The following is a 25,255-nucleotide window of genomic DNA, read 5'->3' as shown; positions in this document are numbered from 1 at the left end:
CCTTCCTGATTTCACTCCTGCATGTCTGAGTGATATATTTATACTCCTCCCTGGTCATTTGTCCAATCTTCCACTTCTTGTAAGCTTCTTTTTTGCATTTAAGATCAGCAAGGAGATTTCACTTTTAAGCCAAGCTGGTTGCCTGCCATATTTACTATTCTTTCTATGCATTGGGATGCATTGTTCCTGAAACCTCAATAAGGGTTCTTTAAAATACAGGCAGCTCTCCTGGTCTCCTTTCCCCCTCATGTTATTCTCCCAGGGGATCTAAGTATAGAGATATGATTGCTCTCTATAAATACATCAGAGGGATAGATACCAGGGAAGAAGAGGAATTATTTAAACTCAGTACCAATGGGGACACAGGAACAAATGGATATAAACTGCCCATCAGGAAGTTTAGACTTGAAATTAGACGAAGGTTTCTAATCATCAGAGGAGTGAAGTTCTGATTCCAAGGGGAGTAGTGGAGGCAAAAGACATATCTGGCTTCAAGACTAAGCTTGATAAGTTTATGGAGGGGATGATATGATGGGATAGCCTAATTTTGGCAATTAATTGATCTTTGATTATTAGCGGTAAATATGCCCAATGGCCTGTGATGGGATGTTAGATGGGGTGGGATCTGAGTTACTACAGAGAATTCTTTCCTGGGTGTCTGGCTGGTGAGTCCTGCCCACATGCTCAGGGTTTAGCTGATCGCCATATCTGGGGTCGGGAAGGAATTTTCCTCCAGGGCAGATTGGCAGAGGCCCTGGGGGGGTTTTCGCGTTCCTCTGCAGCGTGGGGCATGGGTCACGTGCTGGATGATTCTCTGCACCTTGAAGTCTTTAAACCACGATTTGAGGACTTCAATGGCTCAGACATAGGCTAGGGGTTTGTTACAGGAGTGGGTGGGAGAGATTCTGTGGCCTGCGTTGTGCAGGAGGTCGGACTAGACCATCATAATGGTCCCTTCTGACCTTAAAGTCTAGGAGTCTATGTGAATGTGTGGAGCGGGCTGGAGGAAATGCTCACCTTCAGATCTGTAAAGAGTGGTTTAATAATGTAGCTGCTGTGGCACCCAAATATTACAAAGGGGCACAATATACAAACAAAACTAGCTTTAATTTCTCTGCTTAAGTCAAGCGACTTAAGTCTTTGAGGCTGTCTATACTGAGACTTTTACACAATTCTCCCACCATTCTTCTAGTACTGCTGCAGCTCCACCAGGAATGGTGGGAGAGTTCTTTTACCACTGAGTTGTCCAACCCTATTTGGAGCAGGTTTAAACAACAATACTGAAAACACCTGCTTCTTACACTACACTTGGTAGCATTGCTAGCACTTACGCTAGACCAACTGGGGTGGTGGATGGAGGGAGTGGGAAGGAATTCCCTACAATTCTCAGGGTCAATAAACTTGAGTATGACAAAATAAAGTAGCTGAAACCAGAGAGATTCAAAAAGGTAACGTTTATATGTATTGCACCCATTATAATATTTGGGTACATAGTACAAACATTAAAGCAAACAACTCTTCAACAACTGGTACAGATTAAACTCATTCCAACTTCTATCACCTCCAAGTGAGATAACTACCTTCTGGCTGAAGGCCTAAATTAAGAAAGCCATACAGTGAGAACACACTCTTCTTTCAGGGCATCCTTAAAAATAATCAAACTCAAGCTCTAACAGACGGCAAGAGGAAAGAGATCCCTGTGCAGAGACCCCCTACCTCCCAACACATACCCGTGCTGTCCTTCACTGCCTGCTTTCAGGAGGTAAAGCCCAGGGTAGACAAGCATTCCAACAGAATGCAACGGTCACAATCAGGAACAGAGAGGCATCTTAGAGATCAGCCAGGGCCCAACCAATTTCGGGTTATATGACACAAATTACCGCAGTACAAAGCAATGCAGAAGTGTAAAAGGATCCAAGTGACACCTGCAGTGGGGAATATTAACATTAGAAAACTTTACTTCCTTCTTTCAATCCATGTCTAATTCATAAAGATAACCCTGCCTCCAAAAACTCCCCTCCAATGATACTTTCCCCTTCTCCCCACCCCTAAGACATTTCTAACATCCTCCTATTCATTATAACCTTAATTCCTCTTTTTACGCTCTTCCTTTTCCTATCATTCTGTCCTACTTTCTCACCCTCTCTCCCTACATCAAAGCCATTGTCAAAAGATTTTTTGCCTGTGCCAAGCTCTCTAAACTCTGTCACAGTACAGTAGAACCTCAGAGGTACGAACACCAGAGTTACAAACTGACCAGTCAACCACACACCTCATTTGGAACCAGAAGTACACAATCAGGCAGCAGCAGAGACAAAAAAGGAAATACAGTACTGGGTTAAACAAACTACTAAAAAAATAAAAGGAAAGCAGCATTTTTCTTTTGCATAGTAAAGTTTCAAAGTTGTATTAAGTCAATGTTCAGTTGCAAAACTTTTGACAAAATAGACATAACATTTTGTTCAGAGTTGCAAACACTTCAGAGTTACGAACAACTTCCAAGGTGTTCATAACTATGAGGTTCTACAGTACAATGCCCCTTTCCTTTCACCCTGACTAAATACAACTCCATCTACAGTTTCCTTTTCCTTAGTAAAAGGCTTGAGAAAAGCACACACTACCTGCAAAGGATGTCTCAAGTCCACACCTGTTGAAATTAACCATACCTCAGTATACAAAATAGAGCTGTTCTGTACATTGAATTTCCTGGCATGTACGTTGAATTTCCTCACGTAAACTTAAGTTTTCCCATATCATTTTATTGCACAGAATATGAACAACAGCCGCCTCTACTGATACATTAGACACGTTCAAGTGAAAATGAGACCCTATCTGAAACATGAGGATGACTGTCAGGGTATAATCTTCCTTCGTGATACAAGATTGCACCACTATGAGCACTATGGGAAATAATTGAAAAGCAAAATACAAAAAAAAAAAACCCTGAAAAAAGCTCCACCTTCTCCCAGACTAAGCTCTCAGCTGAACCCGGCAGCACACGAAGGATGCTATAGGCTCAACTGCAAAAATCTTCCAGCTCACAGACTCTCCTTCAAGTAGATCCAACAAGACAGTACTTGAATTAATGGAAGTCATTCATCAGAAATAACTGCAGATAAAGTTTCTCTTCGGGATATAAGGGACAGAAAACAGTACTGAAAATATTATACCACCATTATATAAAATCAAGATTATACCCTCACTTTGAATGCAGAGTTTGATTTTGGTCATCTTATACCATCATATACAGCAGAAACAAGCATCGTCTTTGATGTGAGCCTCCACCATTTGGGCTCCAAGAAGGGGGAAGCCCAGTCTCAGGCTTCCCCCGATAGCTGTCTGATAACTAGGCTCACCTTTGCACAATAGTAGCATAGCCCTGAGGCTACATCATGAACAGGAAGCGGCACTGGGCAATTACCATCAAACCGTTCCAGAAGATGGACTGGGGAACAGGGCTCCACGAGCCATGGCTGGAGTGTGGCATTTTTAGCATGCAACTGTCTGACTTGCTCCTGCTGGTTTTCTGAAGTCACTTGGACAACCCATGTCTGCAGGGCTTGGGTGTCCACCTGAAGGCAGGCAGCCCACTCGAATGTGTCCAGTGCTCCCAAAGGGTTAGCCAGATTCATTCTGCTGGAACCACCAGGCTCATTTCTCTGGTGTAAGTGGTCCATGCAAACTGTCACGACTGGGAAGTGGGCATCTTACCTAGTGGTCGGAACTGGAGTTGGAAGTCAGGCCAGGTCAGATACCAGGAGGTCAGAGTCTGAGATATGCCAGAAGGCAGACCGAGATAGATGTCAGGAGGCAGGCATGATGAGGTTACCAGATAATAAGAGTCAGGCTGTAGGAGCAGGTAGCACAAGGGAAGCAGTCCTAAGCAGGGGAAACCGACTCACATGGACAACTTCCTGGTCCTGTGCTTCATTTAAATAGAAGCAGGGAACCAATCAGGAGCCCCAGAGTTCTGCCAATCAGATCCCATCACTGGAGTCCTTGGTTGGAATTAAGCTTCTGGTTCTAGCAACTGTTAGCAGGTCACTTGGTGGCAGGCTGGAACTTACTAATACCTAAGAGCCCTATGGACCAGGGTTCCAGACCTCTGGTCCCTCACAATATGTGCCAAGATCACAGGCAACTCTGCTCCACACCTTCTTGCCTCTGTGTGAGCTGGAATAAGTGGGGAAGAGACCTACCCCTCTGGGAGGAGGGGTCTGAGTCCCTCTCCCTGCCCCCTCTGTAGTATATGAAAATGCATCCACACAACCAACCCCATTCTGTTGACTTAAAGGGCTCCTAAAATCGACTTCTGTACTCATCCCTGGTGAGGGGAGTAGCACTAAAATCGACCTTGCTGGGTCAAATTTGGGGTAGTGCGGATGCAAATCGACTGTATTGGCCTCCGGGAGCTATCCCACAGTGCTCCATTGTGACCGCTCTGGACAGCACTTTGAACTCCGATACACTGGCCAGGTACACAGGAAAAGCCTCGGGAACTTTTGAATTTCATTTCCTGTTTGGTCAGCATGGCGAACTCAGCAGCACAGGTGACCATGCAGTCCACCCAGAATCGTAGAGCATAGAATGTTTCTACGCTCCCCCTACCATCGCCTTCCCTGAGGTTATCGCAGATTAGAAGGTGAAAAGAAACACTCGTGATGACGTTTTCCGAGCTCATGCAGTCCTCCTGTACTGATAGGGCACAGCTTAATGCATGGAGGCATACAGTGGCAGAGGCCAGGAAAGAATTAAGTGAGTGCGAAGAGCAGAGGCAGGACACGATGAAGCGTCTGTTGGGGGAGCAAACAGACACGATGAAGCGTCTGTTGGAGCTGCAGGAAAGCCAACAAGAGCCCAGACCCCCACTGCATCCACTGTATAGCCGCCTACCCTCCACCCCATGTTCCATAGCCTCCTCAGCCAGATGCCCAAGAACACGGGGGGGGGAAAGGCTCAAGGCACCCAGCCACTCCATTCCAGTCGATGGCCCAAGCAACAGAAGGCTGTCATTCAAACAGTTTGATTTTTAGTGTGGCTACAATAAGCAATGTGGCCTTGTCCTTCCCTCCTCCCCCACCCCACCCAGGCTACCTTGTCCGTTATCTCATTTTTTTTTTTAATTAATAAAGAAAGAATGCATGGTTTCAAAACAATAGTTACTTTATTTCGAAGGGGGGAGGGTGGTTGGCTTACAGGGAATTAAAATCAACAAAGGGGGCGAGTTTGCATCAAGGAGAAACACACAAGTGTCACACCGAAGCTTGGCCAGTCATGAAACTGGTTTTCAAAGCCTCTCTGATGCGCAGCGCGCCTTGCTGTGCTCTTCTAATCACCCTGGTGTCTGGCTGCCCAAAATCAGATGCCAGACGATTTGCCTCAACCTCCCACCCCACCATAAACGTCTCCCCCTTACTCTCACAGATATTATGGAGCACACAGCAAGCAGCAATAACAATGGGAATGTTGGCTGCGCTGAGGTCTGACCTAGTCAGCAAACACTGCCAGCGAGCTTTTAAACATCCAAAGGCACATTCTACCACCATTCTGCACTTGCTCAGCCTATAGCTGAACTGCTCCTTACTACTGTCCAGGCTTCATGAGCCATGGGAGCAAGTGATAGGCTGGGGTAGGTGTGACCGCGGGGTGCTGCTGACTGGGAGAGCAGCCTGAGGCAGAAGCCTCCAGCTCGCATGATATTCCAGGCAGGACTGAACCTCCATGAGATGAAACTTAAAGAAGAGAATGACCTGGAGTCTCTGGCTCCCATTCAGTGCTTTAAGAGGAGGATAGCCATGTCTGTCCAGGCGCCCCTGATTGACCTCACCGAGGTCTGCCAGGAGCACCCAGGAGATGTACGACGGCTACCAGTCCTATTGCACCATCTGCCACAAAGGCAAGGAACTGCTGCTGTGTAGCAATGCAGCACCCAGGAGACGTACAGTGACAGTGAGCTGAGCGGGCTCCACACTTGCTGTGGTATGGCGTCTGCATGGGTAACCCAGGAAAAAAGGCGCGAAACAATTGTCTGCCGTTGCTTTCATGGAGGGAGGGAGGAAGGGGGGCCTGACAACATGTATCCAAAACCACCCACGACAATGTTTTTGCCCCATCAAGCATTGGGAGCTTAACCCAGAATTCCAATGGGCAGCGGAGACTGCGGGAACTGTGGGATAGCTACCCACAGTGCACCGCTCTGTAAGTCGATGCTAGCCACGGTAGTGAGGATGCACTCCGCCGACTTAATGCGCTTAGTGTGGACATACGCAATCAACTGTATAAAATCGGTTTCTAAAAAGCGACTTCTATAAAATCGACCTAATTTCGTAGTGTAGACATACCCTTAATGCCTCACAATCTTTAATGCATCTATCCTCACAAAACCCCTTTAGAGAGTGGGAGCTTCACAAAGGAACTTAGGTGTGGTGACACTGAGCATTGCTGTGCCTGGAAAATGATGGAGATTCACAAAGCCTGAGATCAAAGTTATATTGACTCAAAATTACATTAGCATACAACAGTTAGTACAATGCTTCTGCAAATGCATACGTGGCTCCTTGTGTTGGCAGTGTACATATTCACCAGGAGTGCTTGTATCAATGCAGAGTGCAATGCACCTTGGGCCGGTATCCCACTATGCAACTTGCCACCATCTAGTGCCCTGCCTTTTGCAAAGTTCTGGCAATGCATGATGGGGCCAAAATGAGTCATGTAGGGGTGACTGGGAGCATGGGGTCAACTTCCCAGTTTGCAACTGTCTCCATCCCATAATGTTATCTTTATCCCATCATTTTCACACCTTTTTTTCCTAAAATCCCACAAACCTGTGTGGCCCTCCTCACTGTCTGCCATCTCTGACAAAAGCATGGAGCCTGCATAGCTCTTCACTATTCTCATAGAATCATATTAAGATTAGGGTTGGAAGAGACCTCAGGAGGTCATCTAGTTCAACTCCCTGCTCAAAGCAGGATCAACCCCAACTAAATCATGCCAGCCAGGGCTTTGTCATGAGCATTGCAAGCTCAGGGAGCACAATCCTGTAGTAATCGCTTCCCGGCTCTCTGTGAGCTAAGGGGTGAAAACATTATCTACAGAGCTGCAAGAGAAACTGAACGAGTAGGGAAAAGGATTATTCCTTGGAGGACAGTTTGCTGTTAGACATAGCAAAAACCAATTCAAGGTTGTTGGTGGCATTCATGGAGCAGCTGCAGATGGTGAAGCCCGGGCCTGAGAAACAAGTACTGACTGGCTGCATCACTGGGTAATGCAGATTAGGGATGATGAGCAGCAGCTGCAGAACTTTCAGATGTGCACAGCCATGTTCCTGGATCTGTATGCTGAGCTTGTCCCAGCCCTCCAGCGCAGGGACACCAGAATGAGAGCTGCACTGACAGTGGAGAAGCGAGTGGCAACGGCACACTGGAAACTTGCAACACCAGACTGCTACCGGTCAGTGGGAAATCAATTTGGAATTGGGAAATGCACCATGGCTGTGACTCTTGGTAATGTGCAGGACCATAGATGGTTTTGAAGCAATCGGGTTTCCAAAATGCAATGGAGCGACAAACAGCACACATATCCCTGTTTTGGCACCAGCCCATCTTGCCACAGAGTACACCAACAGAAAGGGCCACCTCCATTATTCCAATGAAGTAAGAAAGAGTTTTAGGGCCATTTCCACAAAGGTCTGTACTAACTGAAGCCATATCCCCCTACACTGAAAAGTGCTCCAAGGCCTACCATAACTCATGGACTCAAGCTCCATTTTTTGTTCCTTTTTGCTGCTTCTTTTAGTCTATTTTCATATAATATTTCTGATGCTTTCAGTACTTGATTTGTAGCTGACATTGATCAAACCACACAAATTGCAGATTGAGAGCTTAGTGAGACCTATCACGCTATTTAAAAGAAGGAAGAAAATATACACATGCCATCTAGAATTAGTATTCTTTAAGATAACAAAAGGGACCGTAAGAAAGAGTTGCAAGAAGTGTGCACGCACCCACACGTGTGACGAAGGTAAGCTGCACATCCATTTTTAGACTATTTCCAGGATTTGGTCCTCTGCTGTTGTGCATGGTCTGTGGAAACTTCAGTTAAGGATGCATTAAGGCAGGGGTCGGCAATCCTTCAGCACACGGCCCATCAGGGTAATCCACTGACAGGCCGCGAGACATTTTGTTTACGTTGACCGTCCGCAGGCATGGCCCCCCTGCAGCTCCCAGTGGCTGCGGTTCACCGTTCCTGGCCAACGGGAGCTGTGGGAAGCGGCAGGCCGCAGGGACGTGCTGGCTGTAAATACCTAGGAAGGACAGATTGTTCAGTAGCTATCAAAGGGTAGGGTAGAGGAAGTTATAGGGAAAAAATGCATGAAGAAGAACTTTGCATTACTAACACTGAAAGTACAGCCCAGGTCAGGTTGACACAACCACAGAAAATCTTAAAGTTCAGGTCTTTCTGAAAAGTGGCTATGTAAAAACCGCATTATCTTACTCAGTAAATCCATTCAGAGTCAAATCTGTTGACATCACATATCTGTTGTTTACCTGCTGAAGGCATTGAGTTAATGACAACATAATTTACCCTGCAGAATTTATTACTGGTGATGATACTTAAGAAGGTAAAAATTGGACTTGACTCCAGGACCCCTGGGAGAATCTGCAAGGCTGGCAGTTAGAAAAAAAAACATCCTTTTACTTTTATCACCAGCTTCTCTCCTCAATGGCTTGCTGCTCAGAATACCAGGTCTTGATCTTCTGACATATCTAAATTAAAGCCAGGATCTGTTTTACTTCATACTATTCTCTGAACGCCCATAACAAGATCCTATGACATACTGACAATATCATGTAATTTCCTAAACAAACCTTATGGAATTCAGAAAAACTTTATTGAAATAATGAGTCTGGATAGCTCAGTTGGTATAGCATTAGACTTTTAATCTGAGGGGCTACAGTTCAAGTCCCCAGTTAGGTATTAGCTTTGAGATATAGTAGCTGAGCAGTTAAGAGCCTTGACAACAATTGTCAAGGTTGTGAGTTCAAGTCTCACTTGATCTCACACTGAATGGCCAGCTCCAAAATGGGGCCCAGTCAAAACTGGTTGGATGTAATGCTGAGCACATTACTCCCTTGTGTACTATTGGCTATGAAACTGACTTGCCCTAACTGAAAGAGCCATTAGCTCAGGGGAATCCTGACTTATTGAATTAGGGTTAATATCTTTGTATTAAAACTGTATGTGTTATCGTCACACTGCATGTACTGCCTCCAGTATCAAGCCTTTGAATTCCCCAACTCCTCTCTCCCTCCTCCCCGAGATTTTCGGAATTCCTTTGGGTGAGAGTTTGAAGGACTGTTCCTGCCAGAATCCCTGTTAGGGGTGGGGGTAATTCTGATAAATTTAATAGCATGCATGTGGGTTCTGCTATTGTTTTTAATGTTCTCTCTGTAATGCTTTTCACCTTAGGACTAAAGTAGGCTTGCATAGGAAGTGATGTGTGGCAACATACCTGTTGCAATTACATTTGTTAACCATCTCTAAAAAGAAAGCAAACAGTGTCTTTAGGCAACCTGTCTGTGCTAGAAAATACACAGTGAAGGCAGGAAACTGTGCAGCCTGGACATACTCCAGTTGGAAGAGAAAGAAACAAGGATCTCCACCAAGAAAGGCAACAGCTGGGGAGCTGGAAGCGTGAGAATGGGTGCATTTGCTGGACCCCTGAGGGGAAATAAAGGTGCAGTTGCCCTGAACTGTGACTAAGGCGGGATCTGTTTTACTTGATACTATTCTCTGAACATCCATAACAAGATCCCAGGAGAATTTAGGTCATAATAAGAAGGCAAAGAGAGTGATTTTCCTCATTATGTCCAGATGTTACTCAAGAGACAATAGCTGCACAAAACTTGCTTCATGATAACAATCAGCAGGACCGAAACCAGCTGTTTTGTACCCTAACAGTTCCCCTGATGTATGTTTAATGAACTACTAGGGTTATTTATTAATATTTTCATAGCACCTAGGAAGCCCAAGTTATGGACTATGATCTGTGTTTCCTCAGAGCTGCGTGGTCACACGGCCACCCAGGAGTGCTGCGAACTTGATTTGCAGAGCCACACAAAGCAGCTTGTGTGTTCAGGTGCGTGTTGCTCCTGCCCTCTGCCTTGGAGCCCATTGCCAGCTGCTCCCGGGACCCTCCTGCTTGCTGTGCAGAGCGGAGGGGTGTGTGTGTGTGTGTGTAAGGGGGCGCTGATGTCAGGGTGCCCCCCACCCATGTACCCCATCTCTGCAGAGCAAGGGAGTGGGGGACAGGACTCAGGAGCAGAGAGCTCAGCTGCTGCGGTCTGAGCCTTCTGGTGTGAGTGTCTTAAAGAGATAGCACAGGGTCTCTCATAGACTTCCCCAGCAGCCAGCACACACACATTCTGTCTCTGTGTGTCTCTCTCACACACACACATATACACACACACACACACTCTGTCCCTTTCAAACTCACTTCCCAACACATACCTGTGTTGTTGTTATTGCTTGGTACTTCCTGCAATGCACATATATTCTCTGTAATTTTATTCTTTCAAAGTGCTGTTATTTTAGGTTTTTGATTGATCAATGCATTTCATAATTTTATTTCTCTCTTATGCTTAAATTTAATTCTTTGAGTTCTAAAGTGCCTAACCTGTCCTGGCTGGAGTAATTATCCCTATGGTAACTTTTTAAAAATATATATTATATCTAGGTTTTTTGTTTCTACTGGTGGTGCACATTTGCACATTAAATCGATATTGGTGCCCATAACAAAATTCATTCCAGACATGGATGGAAAAAATTAGAGAGAACACGGATTATGACCCCATTGTATTTAGGCATCATACAAACTCAGAACTAAAAAGATAGATTGTAAGCTCTTTGGGGCATGGGCTAAGTATAAGAAAATATACAACAAATGGTTGCAGACAGGTGGGTGAGTACAAGGAAACAGAGACAATAATGGTCAGTATCATAAGCAGTGGTCTCAGCACATCAGCAACCTAACCATTGTCAAGTTTGTTTGGGGTTGGTTTTTTTTTGTAGGCATCACAGCAAAGGAGAAATTTTAAGGGGGTTTTGTAGGAGAATAATGAGTTTGTTGTGCTGATGTTTATTCGGAGCTCCTCTCAAATGTGAGGGATAGCATGGAAGAAAGCAAGAAGGTGCTTGTTAGAAAATTTAACAAAGACTGAGAATTTCAGAACACAACATCAAGAAAAAATTTCCACTGGTGTACTTGTGCAGGATTAAGTATTCTGATCCACAACTCCTTCTCCCCAGAGTACACTGGCAGGACTCCCATGAGTGGGAAGGGAAGACTATGTTTTCAGGAACTATTGAAAGACATAGAATCATAGACTTTAAGGTCAGAAGGGACCATTATGATCGTCTAGTCCGACCTCCTGCACAATACAGGCCACAGAATCTCACCCACCCACTCCTGTAACAAACCCCTAACCTATGTCTGAGCTATTGAAGTCCTCAAATCATGGTTTAAAGACTTCAAGGTGCAGAGGATCCTCCAGCACGTGACCCGTGCCCCACGCTGCAGAGGAAGGCGAAAAACCCCCAGGGCCTCTGCCAATCTGCCCTGGAGGAAAATTCCTTCCCGACCCCAAATATGGCAATCAGCTAAACCCTGAGCATGTAGGCAAGACTCACCAGCCAGACACCCAAGAAAGAATTCTCTGTAGTAACTCAGATCCCACCCCATCTAACATCCCATCACAGGCCATTGGGCATATTTACCGCTAATAGTCAAAGATCAATTAATTGCCAAAATTAGGCTATCCCATCATACTATCCCCTCCATAAACTTATGGTTTTGTCAACACTAGAAACCTAAGCTGAGGTATATTAGGTTGACTTACAGCCACCGCAGTCGAATGTCCACACTATCCTTGGGACAGTGGTGCACATCCTAACCAGGAGCACTTCCACCAAACCAAGAGGGGCAGCATGGGCAGAGGTGAAAGTAAGCCGGTCCGGTCCGCTGTGCTGGACTGGACCGGCTTCTCCGGCAGTGATTTAGAGGGCCCAGGGCTCCCCACAAAGGCCAGAGATCCAGGCCCTTTTAATCGCTGCCGGAGCCTTGGGACCCCGGCAGCTGGGTTCTGGCGGGGATTTAGAGGGCCCGGTGCTCCTGCCACTGCAGGGAGCCCCGGGCCCTTTAAATCACTGTGGGAGCCCTGCTGCACCGGGGTAGCGGTGGCAGGGCTCCCGTCATGATTTAAAGGGCCCGGAGCTCCGTGGCGGACAAAGCCCCGGGCCCTTTAAATCGCCCCTGAGCCCTGGGGCTCCCAGCCGCATCAACCGGAAGAGGCGGGGCCTTTCAATATTTAAAGGCCCTGGGACTCCCAACCACAGCACGGAGCCCCAGGGCCTTTAAATATTGAAAGGCCCTGCCCTCGCTCAGGACTCCGACATACCGGTAAGTCCTTTAAGTTACTTTCACCCCTGAGCATAGGAAGCTGAGAGCCTGGTTCTCAGCTCCATTGAGAGCTCCCTGCCAGGAGTCTAGCTGCCCCACAGGCTCCCAAGGGGCTGCCCCTCCCCCCTCTGTTCCCCCCCCAGCTTCTGGCCCTGACTCCCAGCCGGGAGCAGGGTCCACCCACCCAGCTCTCCAGGGAATCAGGGGCTTTCTTGTCAATTTCACAGCTCCTGCCATGAAGTTGACAGGACAGGGGATGTGAGGGACACAGTGTCTACACAGACACTACCTCACCTTTGCATCTGAAGAAGTGAGGTTCTTACCCACGAAAGCTTATGCTCCCAATACTTCTGTTAGTCTTAAAGGTGCCACAGGACCCTCTGTTGCTTTTTACCTCACCCAACTACACCAACATAAGCCTTACACCTCTCATGGAGGTGGAGTTATTATGTTGGTGTAGTAGGGCACTTACATCAGTGGGAGGAGGGCTGGAGTGTAGATAGTGTCATAGTTGGGTCGACATAAGCTGCATTATGTCTACCTCTGTAGCACAGACCAGCCTTAAGAAAACAGTAATGGGAAATCCCAAAATGTATATGGCATGATGGGGAAGAGACTTATTGAAGTCCCAGTTTAGCTAGGTCTCTCTTCCCTCCCACATCTAGGCTACTGATGCAGCAGCACCGCTGTAAACTCTCTAGTGTAGCCGCCCTAAACCAATGGGAGAGAATTCTCTCATTTACTTAATTAATCCACCCCCAAAGAGCTGCGGTAGCTACGTCGTCGGGAGAAGCTCTTCCGCCAGCATAGCACTATCCACACAAGCGCTTAGGTCGGTGTAACTTATGTCGCTTAAGGGGGTGGCATGAACCCTGAGAGACATAAGTTATACCAACTTAAGTGGTAGTATAGATATAGCCTTACTGTAGTTTTATTATTGCAGTCTGGTGAAGAAGCCGGTCTTTGTACCTGAACCCCATTTTGCAGATGTCTCCACGTTTATTTGCTGTCTCTGTATAGGACTGTATATGGTTTTCATGGCTTCCTACAAATCAAGGACATTTCAGCTTTGACTGGTCTTGAACAGACATTGGGCACTGAAAATATCTGTCAATTCGGAAGTCTTTTGTTCAGGAAGCGCCCAGTGCTACCAGCTGCGGCAGTGACCCCACGTCACCCACTTGAAAGTGCAGGTCGCGGACAAGGCTCTTTGGTTTGGAGGAGCAAACCCTGGCTCCCCTCAGACAGAGCCATCCGCTGGGTGCACAGCGAGACCCCCGTTCCGGGACAGGGGCTGTAAGCCAAGGACCTAGCTGTTCCCTGCTACGAATCGGGGATTCGCCTGCCCCCTGGGTGCGGGGCCGCAGCGCCAGAGAAGGCAGATGGAGCCCGCGCCAAGGCCGCGGGGGGCTGGGGTGGCGACCACAGTCCAAGAGCGAGGGGCTCTGCCGGGCCGGGGGGAGCCCGGTCGGAAGGCGGAGTCCCGCAGCGACAGCACCCGGGCGGGCGGGGCGCGCCGCACAGAGGGACGGAGCCCTGCGCGCTGCTTCGGGGCGGCGGGAAGGGGTCGGGAGCTGCCTCGGGGCCCAGGAAGGGGAAGCGGGCCCAGGCGCGCCCCGCCTCTGTTCCGGGCCCACAGGCGGAGCCAGGGACTCACCTGGGCGACAAGGAGCAGGAGCAGCCCAGGCTGGACCCGGCTTGTCAGCGCCGCCACCATCCCGAGAGCCGCCGTAGCCCCGGTTGTTTGTGAGCAGAGCCGGGACTAGCACCGCTCTGGCCGTGTTACCCAGCAACCCGGCCTCTCAGCCCGGAAGTCCCGCCTCTGGGAGGGGCAAGCGGGCGAAGCGGCCAATCAGAGGACGGGGCTGTGACCCAGACTCCGGAAGTGTCAGGGTGAAAGAGCAGAGGGCGGAGGTGCTTGGTAGGCGCAAGATGGCGGTGAGTAGCGGGAGAGCCGGGGCTGGCCCCCGGTAGGGACTGTCCTTGTCTCTCCCGAGCTCCGGGGCGGGGCGGGGTTAGGTCGAGCTCTGCTAGGGGAGGCCCGCGGAGCAGCCTGCGGAGCTTCCTCGCCTGAGCGGGTGGGAGGAGGCTGTGGGAGCTCTGCCCCCGCGGCCTGAGAGCCCCGCCCCGCCCGGCTCCTCCATGGAGTGCGGCGGGCCAGAGGCGAGTGAAGCCATATGGGGGGCTCGGCCCCGCGCTCTCTCGCTAGGTCGCGCTAGGTGCGAGCGGAGGTGAGTCCGCCTGGGGTCCCGCGGCGAGAACCTGCCCTGAAAACCCCCGGCTGTGGGGGGCGAACGCTGAGTTGCGTTACTGGCGGGAGGGCAGCGTCTGGCGGAAGCAGCAGCACGGCAAGTGATTGGTGTGGCACAAGCTGAGATGATGCCAAACACAGAGGGGCGCCGTAAAGCAAACCAGAGTGTAAATTTCCCTTAGGAAAGTTATAATGGATGAAGAAGAATCCAGTACACTGAAAGTCCCCTTGCCCAGAGGTTTAGCACATGCCATGAGACTCTTATAATCTCTCACTACAAATCACTACTGTCATTCCTGAAGCTAGTGTGTTGAGGTGTGAGTTTTATGGCTCAATTTAGAGATAAAGATGTTACTTGAATACTCCCTCCGTTTGGTAAGTGTGTTATATAGTGGGATCGGTTGGCTTGATGTGTACATTATACTCCAGAGTTGGATGAGGCTTTTGGTAGCCTGCCTCGAATTCGAAGGGCCTACCTAATGAAGCAGGTTGCATCTTGCATGCCCTAAAATTCGTGCGACAGTCTATCTAGAGCCAAACAAAGGTATGTTTGTGGGGACTTTCAGTTTCCGTGGGCTAATCCATAATTTGAAGGCACTGATAGTTTATGCTGAAGAGCTCCCTTGCAATTAAGCAGGGGCACACTTTCACCATTTTCTTCTAACTATTAATAATGTATTATTAATTATTTTTATTGCAGGACCCCTTTGTGGCAAGCACTGGCCAAACATGTAACCAAGAGATGGTTCTGGTTTACTTTTTAGTTATGTAAGCTCTGCTTCCTTTTTTCCCCCCAGGATAAAGAAAAGAAGAAGAAAGAGAGCATTTTGGATCTCTCAAAATACATTGACAAAACAATTCGAGTAAAATTCCAAGGTGGTAGGGAAGGTAAGTTTCAAACTGAACTATGCTGGTTTGCAGATCATCATGCATTTGCGGTATAATGAATCCCACATCCATAATCCTAACTGCTTTTTGCTTCCTGTAATCCCTCCATGTGCTCCAGTAACACCACTGCATCTTTAGATCTCCCTGGTGCTCACTCTTATCTCCCCCTCTCCCTTATTCTTCTACTTAACCTCTCACTCTCCTCTGGTTCTTTCACCTCACAAACAAATCTCTGTTTCTCCCATTTTAAAAATATCATCCTTGTCCCCACTTGCCTCTCCAATGACTGTTCTGTTTCCCTTCTCCCTCTATCTCTAAGCTTGTTGAATGCCTGTCTACAATTGCTGTCTGAAGTTCCTCTCCTCCAGTTCAATCCAAGACTCTTCAATCTGGCTTCCACCCATTGCACTCAACTGAAACTGCTCTCACCAAAATCTCGAATGACCTTTTCCTAGCAAGTATCAGAGGGGTAGCCGTGTTAGTCTGAATCTGTAAAAAGCAACAGAGGGTCCTGTGGCACCTTTAAGACTAACAGAAGTATTGGGAGCATAAGCTTTCGTGGGTAAGAACCTCACTTCTTCAGATGCAAGGGTTCTTACCCACGAAAGCTTATGCTCCCAATACTTCTGTTAGTCTTAAAAGTGCCACAGGACCCTCTGTTGCTTTTTCCTAGCAAAAAACTCTGAACCAGCTCTCCATCCTTTTCCTCCTTACCTTGTCATTCATCTTGGACAAAGTTGGCCATACTTTTTTTTTTTTTTAAACCTTGTCCTACCCTGGCTTCTGTGACTGTCCTCTCCTCGTTCTCCTCCCGCCTCTCTAATTGCTCTTTAAGGATGTCCAGTTGGGGGAGGAGGGACTTTCATAGGTCTCTTTCCTTGGTTCCTTTCTCTTCTCTCAATACATCTTATCTCTGAGTAGTCTCATTCACAAACACAAATTCAGCTACTGTCTCTGTGCTCATCTCTCAGATCTACCTTTCTACTCCCGACTTTTGTTCTTCTGTCCAAACTAAAATCTCTGCCATCTCCCCAAGGATGTCTAGCCATCCATCCTTTCAAGCTCAACATGGTTAACAGAGCTCTTAATCGTCCTCCCAAGCCTTCTCCCCCCACCTTCTTTCTCTGTCACTGCAAACAACATCACCATTCTGCCTGTCACTCATGCCCATGTCACAGGCCTATCATTTTTTATTCAAACCTCTGTCTAGGTACTCTATATCTAGGTGTCAGAGTAGCAGCCGTGTTAGTCTGTATCCGCAAAAAGAACAGGAGTATTTGTGGCACCTTAGAGACTAACAAATTTATTAGAGCATAAGCTTTCGTGGGCATCCGAAGAAGTGGGCTGTAGCCCACGAAAGCTTATGCTCTAATAAATTTGTTAATCTATAAGGTGCCACAAATACTCCTGTTCTATATCTAGGTGATGCATCTAAATATTGGAGATTCTTTCTGCATAACATCTCTTAAGATATGGCCTTACAAGCCGTATGCATCCAAGCAGCTAAAACGCTTGTCCAGGCTCTCATAATCTCATGTCTCAATTACTACAGCATCCTTTTTTCTCTGGCCTTGACAAATGCAGTCTTGCCCTGTATCCATTCAGAATGCTGCCACAAACATCATTCTCCCAGCCCGTTGCTTTCACCACATCACCCCTCTGTTTGCATCCATCAACTATGACTCCCCTTTCTCTAACACCTCAAACATCTTGTCTTCACTTTCAAGGTCCTTCACAGCCTATCCATGGTCTACCTATCATCTCTCATTCAGTATTGAAATATTGACTCCCCTCTCTCATTACCCAAAGATGCCAGTCTCCATCACCCACTTGTTAAATTTTCAAACAAGCATTTTCATGCTTTCTTCCATGCTGCCCCTCACTTGTGGGAGACGCTCACCATAAACCCCCATAGAACTGTCTCATTATCCTGCTTCAAATCTCTCCTTAAAACTCCCCTTTGCTGTGATGCCTATAAAGAACTTGATAACAGTTAGCCCATTAGTTCAGTGAAACTGCTGCCTAGTGTGTTTGCTGGTATATGGTTCGTCATTTCCTTGTACTCCCGACTATCTCAGTTTGTCTGCTGCCTTATATTGTAAACTCTTTGGGGCATAGTCTATCTTTAGTTCTGTTTTCGTACAGCACCTAGCACAATGGAGGCTTAGCGTGACTGGGGGTCTTGGACATTATGGTAATACAAATGGTAAAACTGGCTTTTACAAGGTGGGGAAGTCAACTCATGTGATCCTGCATAATATATTCATTGCCCAGCCTTGCAAAATCATTACTTTATGTACTTTAGCATGAACAAGGTACTTGGCTCTTTACAGTATATACACATGAAGGCAATGCCTGTGCCACAAGAGCTTGCATTCTAGAAAAGATGCACAGGAGATGGGATGCATTGGGCTGTTTAGGGGGACTTACTGTTGTCGTGTTTTTGTTTTGTTATAACCAAAATATGAAAATTTACCAGCACAAACACAATCTACTCTGACTTATGATTATCTCAATTAAACAATTACTATCCTATTAAACTACTTTTTTGCTCTAGTAAGCACATGGACAGTTCATTTTGTGAATGAAAGGCTGTGCTAATCTACTGACCACACAACTAGAATGTAAAAGTTTCACTAGTTGAAATGGCTTTTTCTTTGCTTTTAATTGTCTGAATAACCTGAAAGTTCTAGAAGCAACTTGTCATGCTTCACTGTCTTTACTAATGACATCTTAATATGAAGAGAAGGGCATCCTCCATTCCCTCTCTCTCCCAAATCAAGCACTTTTTGGTGGCTGCTCCCATTTGTTTCCCCTTCTCAGTTTGGGAGTGGGATGGAATTTAGGAATTTTATTTTCTTACATCTTGCTTTGGGATTTTTCTTCCTGTTGCTACAGCAGGGGTCGGCAACCTTTCAGAAGTGCTGTGCCGAGTCTTCATTTAGTCACTCTAATTTAAGGTTTCACATGCCAGTAATACATTTTAACATTTTTAGAAGGTCTCTTTCTATAAGTCTATAATAAATAACTAAACTATTGTTGCATGTAAAGTAAATAAGGTTTTAAAAATGTTTAAGAAGTTTCATTTAAAATTAAATTAAAATGCAGAGCCCCCTGGACTGGTGGCAGGACCCAAGCAGTGTGAGTGCCACTGAAAATCAGCTCGTGTGCCGCCTTCGGCACGCGTGCCATAGGTTGCCTGCCCCTGTGCTACAGTCTTGTAAAAAAGCTATGTGTATTTTAGTTTCTAACTGTTTTTTTTGTTTTGTTTTTTGTTTTGTGTGTGTGTGGTGTCTTCAGCTAGCGGAGTCTTGAAAGGATTTGACCCTCTTCTAAACCTTGTGCTTGATGGCACTATTGAATATATGAGAGGTATGGAACATGCCATCTGAAAGCTTAGAGTAACCATGGAAGCTGATTTTGTGTTGTCAAGGATTCATTTATAGATAAAACGCCCAAGTCTCCAAACTGAATAACCAGGAATAAGGCTGCAAGTCTGTCACAGATTCTCTGACTTTCCATGACTTCTGCAGTGGTTGGTGCTGGCTCAAGGGCTGCCTGGGGCCAGCAGCCCCTGGGCCAGCAGCAGCAGCAGTTTAGGTGTGTGGGAGGGGGCTCAGGGGTAGGGGATTGCGGTGGGGCGCTTACCTTGGGGTGAGGGGCCCCACTGCAGCTCCTAGGGGGCGGGGGGATCTCTGCACTGCCTATGCCCGCAGGGCCCCCCCCGATCCCATTGGCTGCGGTTCACGGCCAATGGGAGCTGCAGCAGCTGGCGCTTGTGGCAGGAGCAGTGGAGCCCCTGTCCCTGACTCCACCGCCTAGGAGCTGCAGGGATGGAGCCAGTAGGACGTCCCACCAACCCCCTCCTTCCCCCAGCACTAGCGGGGGTCCCAGGTCACACGCCGCAGCCCCCTTTCCTCCCCTCCCCAGCACTAACAGGGATTGTGGGGTACATGCTGTGCCCCCCTCCCCTTTCTCCCCCAACACCAGCAGGGGTCCTGGGCCACCTCCCCCAGCACCCACGGTGCTCTCGGACCGTCCCCCCTAAAGCACCTGTGGCCCTCCGCCCAAGTTTTAGTCAGGGCGGCCCATTAATTTTTGTTTACTGCCTGTGACCTGTCCATGACTTTTACTAAAAATACCTATGACTAAAACGTAGTCTTAACCAGGAATCACTACTGAGGGGCAGATCATCTTAACTGCTGTGAATCAATGTCACAGATAGTAATTGCCTGATTTCACTTCCTCCCACTAAATAAAATAAAATTTATTTATTTGTTTGTTATTTATTTATTTATTTTAATTTATATCACTTCCTCCCACAAAATGCCTTTAACACTTCAGGTTGGGATCTTCATTAGCTTCTTTGGAGTTAAACATCCAGGACCTACTGAGATTTCATTAGACTTCTTTGAAAATTCCGGTCTGAGCTGTCTTATGAACCCTGGGGCACTCTTGTAAAATTACCATCAGCACAAACAGGTGATCCACTACAACTGACGCCTGCTTCCTCTTTTTCTTTAAGAACAAAACTCTTGCTGTGTTATGATCTTTACCTTGTTTTTTAGCATATCCTATGATACAGCATAGAATCATAGAATATCAGGGTTGGAAGGGACCTCAGGAGGTCATCTAGTCCAACCCCCTGCTCAAAGCAGGACCAATCCCTAACTAAATCATCCCAGCCATGGCTTCGTCAAGCCTGACCTTAAAAACCTCTAAGGAAGGAGATTCCACCACCTCCCTAGGTAACCCATTCCAGTGCTTCACCACCCTCCTAGTGAAAAAGTTTTTCCTAATATCCAACCTAAACCTCCCCCACTGCAACTTGAGACCATTACTCCTTGTTCTGTCATCTGGTACCACTGAGAACAGTCTAGATCCATCCTCTTTGGAACCCCCTTTCAGGTAGTTGAAAGCAGCTATCAAATCCCCTCCTCATTCTTCTCTTCTGCAGACTAAACAATCCCAGTTCCCTCAGCCTCTCCTCATAAGTCATGTGCTCAAGCCCCCTAATCATTTTTGTTGCCCTCCGCTGGACTCTTTCCAATTTTTTCACATCCTTCTTGTAGTGTGGGGTCCAAAACTGGACACAGTACTCCAGATGAGGCCTCACCAATGTCAAATATAGGGGAATGATCATGTCCCTCGATCTGCTGGCAATGCCAGGTCATGAGCATCATGCTATCTAACTTTCAGGAGGGTACACAGGGTCAAAAGAATGCATGTTTATTGTGTCACAAAGTATCATCTGTCCAGTTGGCCACAGTTTTAGAATAAAATTTTATTTTTCAGAAGTATATTTTAAAAAAAATAAATCTGTGGAATGCTAAAAATAATTGCTAAGTGTGGTGACTACAAAAAAGTATAGTATTTGATGTTGCAATATCCAGACAAGAGAATGTTCCCCTACTGATGTCTAATCCAGTCCTACAATTCTATGACTGGACTGCAAGGGACTTGAAGAGGTCATCTAGCCCTGAACCCAAGGCAGGACTAAGTATTACCTAGACCATTCCTGACACGTGTGTTTGTCTAACCTGCTTTTAAAAATTCTCCAACAATGGAGATTGCACCACCTCCCTAGGCAATTTATTTCAGTGCTTAACTACCCTGACAGGAAGCTTTTCCTAATGTCCAATTTAAACCACCCTTGCTGCAATTTAAGCCCATTGTTTCTTGCCCTATCCTCAGAGGTTAAGGAGAACAATTTTTCTCCCTCCACCATTATGGCTAAATACTAGGGATGTGCAAATGTAATTCTTACTGGGTGAATGAGGAATTTATATATGGAAAAGTCTGTCTTCCTGTAGTTTTTGGTCCTAGAATCTGTCTGCAAGAGTGATAATTTAGGGATTGCGGAGTTCTTTTGTCATCTGGACACCAGTTCTTAGGTGTCTCGTTTGATAAGAGCTTTTAATTTCTACCATCTGAGGAATCTGAATGGTATGTGCTTCAAAGTAAAGTTCATAGATTGCAAGGCCAGAAATGATCATTGTGATCATCTAGTCTGAGCTCCTGTATAACAGTATCATAAAACTTCCCCAAAATAATTCCTAGAGCAGATCTTTTAGAAAAACATACAATCTTGATTTAAAAATAGTCATTGAGGGAGAATCCACCACAACACAGGGTTAATTACTTTAATTGTTTGGAAATAAGGCATGTATTTTTAATCTGAATTTGTCTAGCTTCAACTTCCAGTCATCGGATCATGTTATACCTTTCTGTGCTAGATTGAAGAGTCCCTTATTAAATATTCCCCAAGTAGATACTTGTAGACTGTAATCAAGTCATCCTTTAACCTTCTTTGTTAAGCTATATAGAAGGAGCTCCTTGAGTCTATCAATATTAGGCATGTTTTTTATTCCTTTAATAATTCTCATGGCTCGTCCCTGAACCCTCTCCAGTTTATCAAAACCCTTCTTGAATTGTGGGCACCAGATCTGGACACAGTATTCCAGCAATGATCATACCAGTGCCAAATATAGAGGTAAAATAATCTCTCTGTTCCTATTGACCATTCCCCTGTTCATGCATCCCAGGATAGCATTAGCTGTTTTGGCCACAGCATCAAACTGAGAGCACATGTTCAGCTGATTATCCACTATGACCCCCAAATCTTTTTCAGAGTCACTGCTTCCCGGGGTAGAGTTCCCCATCTTGTATGTATGGCCTACATTTTTGTTCCTAGATGCATACGTTTAGTCACAGTAGAATGCATAGTGTCTGCTTGTGCCCAGTTTGATCCAGATCGCTCTAAATAAGTGACTTTCTTTATTTACCACTCCTCCAACTTTTGTGTCATGTGCAAACTTTATTGGTGGTGGTTTTGTTTTTCTTCCAAGTCATTGATAAAAATTAGGTCTGTCAAGCGATTAAAAAAATTAATCGCACTGTTAAACAATAATAGAATACTATTTATTTAAATATTTTTGGATGTTTTCCACCTTTTCAAATATATTGATTTCCGTTAAAACAGAATACGAAGTGTACAGTGATCACTTAATATTTGTAATCAAAAATAAAAATATTTTTTACAGAATAAATAAATATAAATATATCAGTTCACCTAATACAAGTACTGTAGTGCAATCTCTTTATCATGGGGTGCTGTTTACAATCCTCTGCTGCTGTAGCTTCTAGTCTGGACTGCTCACAAATAGTCTGTAGCATGCAAGTCACTCCCAGCTGTCTGTGTGTGCGTGCGTGCTGCAGTCAGGCAGCCAGCCATACCTTGGCTCTACTGCAGGGTGACTCCACCACACTCCCAGTCGTAGATTTGTTTCCCCCGTGCATGTATGTCTTGTATTTCCCAGCCCTCTCCTAAAACCATACAAATTCATATAAAGTTTGTATTTCTTTAATAGGAATAATATGCACAGACCTGCTTACCCTAAATGGAGTTTCACAGACACTTCAGTGTAAACACACTGTATTAGATAAAACAATAGAATAAGTTTGTTACACACAATTTATCTCTTTGTAGTTGAGTACAAGTAATGAGGAATAGAAGTCAAAATGGTTACAAGAAAAATAAAGAATAAAACACAACTGCTGCACAACTTAAACTATATTACATTCAAAGCGAAGTTTTTCTCACCATATGATCTCAGAAGTCTTACAGACCAACTTTTTAGGTCAGGACTCCTTCCCCAGTTCATTGGTTGCTTCCTTTGTTCCTTTTGGTGCAGTGAATTGATGGGCGCAGAGAGAGAGAGAGATGATGTACCTTGGGGTGTTTGTCCCTCATTTTTATAGTGTCAGTCCCCGTCTTAGAAAACATTTCCAGCTGAGATTCAGGAGGCAGTCTATAGGAAAGGTTATTCCCTTCTGCTTTTCCTCACCTATTTGAGGTTTCTTTGTCTACCCTTCCTATACGATGACTTTGTTTATTGCTTAAATGCAAATTAAACAGAGCACACATTCCTTTGTTTGAGACAGATGTGTTGGCCAACCTCAGTTTGGAACATGTTAACACCATACAATGGAGTCTTATAACATACAATCTTATAACTTCACATACAATGTTGTCACACGCAATTTATCAGAACATGACAAGAAGTAAATTCTGAGTTTTCAAGTGATCCCTTGCAGGACACACTTTGTACAAAGATTATTATAATAGTGTGTAGGGTGTGGACATAGGTGCATTCTGTCACACATTGTCATTGTCACAGCACAGGATATGTGCAGCTTTGAATCCTCCGTTATCAGTAACTTCATTTTAAGGTATGTTGCATGTTTGAAGTTACTAACGAGTCAAGATACTCAAATAACAGACTTCAGTGGAATTATTTAAGTAAAGATTATCAGATTAGTACAGCACTATGCAGAATACAGAAAGTATTGATACATTACCACATTTGTGTAAGGGAAAGAGCTGGCCTCTGTTTCTCTCTCCTTGCTCTCTGGTGGGATGCTGATAGTCAGCACTCCCCAACCTGACTTCCAAGACCTGTGTTTTTTTTTTTTTTTTTTAATAAGTTATGAGATCAAAAACTCATTATTGGAGGGGAAAAAATACTTTCCCATGATGATTTTACCATGTATTCTTGTTTTTCTACTTACTAATGGAATTTCTTTTGTAGTCCTCAGTTTACCTGACCGAGTAAAAAGGAATCTCTAGTCTTATCACTATTACTAACAGCTATGACAACTGACAGTTCTGAATGAGTTAAAACCTTTTTCAGTGGTCATTATTTCCACCATTACAGAACCAATGTGCCATAACAAATATTCCTTATTGATCACCCAGATTTTTATAACATACTCCTCTAGACATTTTTTACTAGCTTGAGGGGTCTTTTCTGTGGACACTTGGATTCCCACAGGCTCGGAGATCCTGAGAATAATTAGATACAGCCCAGCCCTCAATCACCTAAAATTCCTGAATACCAGTCATTCACAGGTTAAGAACCAACATGCTGGGCCTTAGAACTTAGACACACTCTTGCTAATATTGTAAAGATTTTTAGGAGAATAGTTAATATGCAAATGAGTTTAATATAGAAAGAAAAGAGTAACAAAGTGAGTGTTTAGAGGTACTAATAGGAATCAAAAGTTATAAGACTAATACTTAGTCCTGCCATTAGTGCAGGCGACTGAAGTAGATGACCTCTCAAGGTCCCTTCCAGTCCCATATGATTCTATGAAGAATGATAGAGGAAATTTAATCTCTACTCTATAAAATAATTGTTGAATTCTGTTTCTTTTCTTTATGCTGTCATTGTAATCCTAAACTCTCCTGGATGGTTTTCTTTCAGATCCAGATGACCAATACAAACTAACAGAGGATACCCGTCAGCTGGGACTGGTGGTTTGCAGAGGAACATCCGTGGTTCTTATTTGTCCACAGGATGGAATGGAAGCTATTCCAAACCCTTTCATTCAGCAGCAGGAGGGCTAACGTTTTCTTGGGACTCACTGAAGCCTCAAGGCTGCAAATCATTGGAGATAATGAACAGTGTATCAGAAACCTTCCCATTTTGGGGAATAGATTGTTTGTTTGGTTTTTTAAAATGTTCATTTTATAAAGGGCAGAAGGACCTTGACCTTTTTACTTTGCCATTTGCCACGGTGATAGCAGGAACACTGAATGACAACTGCAAAATAAGATCTAATTTTGTTCAATAAAAAAAAACTTCATTACTGCTCTA

General features: G+C 45.4%; 2 protein-coding genes across 4 annotated transcripts in view; one reads left to right on the top strand and one right to left on the bottom strand.

Moving 5' to 3' along the window:
• The window catches only part of SPPL2B (signal peptide peptidase like 2B), a 109,411-nt gene extending 95,150 nt beyond the window's left edge, over window positions 1-14,261 (bottom strand). For both annotated transcript variants that reach the window (XM_024216595.2, XM_024216596.1), the window contains exon 1: window positions 14,115-14,261. In XM_024216595.2, coding sequence (XP_024072363.1) covers window positions 14,115-14,174 — 60 coding nt within the window. In that variant the 5' untranslated portion in view covers window positions 14,175-14,261. The remainder of the gene's footprint in view (window positions 1-14,114) is intronic.
• A 67-nt stretch (window positions 14,262-14,328) lies between these two features.
• LSM7 (LSM7 homolog, U6 small nuclear RNA and mRNA degradation associated) lies at window positions 14,329-25,255 on the top strand. Of its 2 annotated transcripts, XM_024216597.1 has the most exons (4): window positions 14,331-14,395; window positions 15,506-15,596; window positions 18,897-18,968; window positions 24,863-25,255. In XM_024216597.1, exons 1-4 carry the CDS (start codon window positions 14,390-14,392, stop codon window positions 25,003-25,005), a joined length of 312 nt encoding a protein of 103 aa, XP_024072365.1. In that variant the 5' UTR covers window positions 14,331-14,389; the 3' UTR covers window positions 25,006-25,255. The 2 variants fall into 2 exon arrangements, with proteins under 2 accessions (XP_024072366.1, XP_024072365.1); XM_024216598.1 differs by lacking the exon at window positions 18,897-18,968 and having other exon boundaries at window positions 14,329-14,395.

This window comes from Terrapene carolina, unplaced genomic scaffold, assembly GCF_002925995.2.
Source record: "Terrapene carolina triunguis isolate 2854851 unplaced genomic scaffold, T_m_triunguis-2.0 Scaffold662, whole genome shotgun sequence".
NCBI classification, from domain to species: domain Eukaryota; kingdom Metazoa; phylum Chordata; order Testudines; family Emydidae; genus Terrapene; species Terrapene triunguis.
Note: the sequence above shows the minus strand (reverse complement) of the source record. Positions and strands in the feature narration are given on the sequence as shown.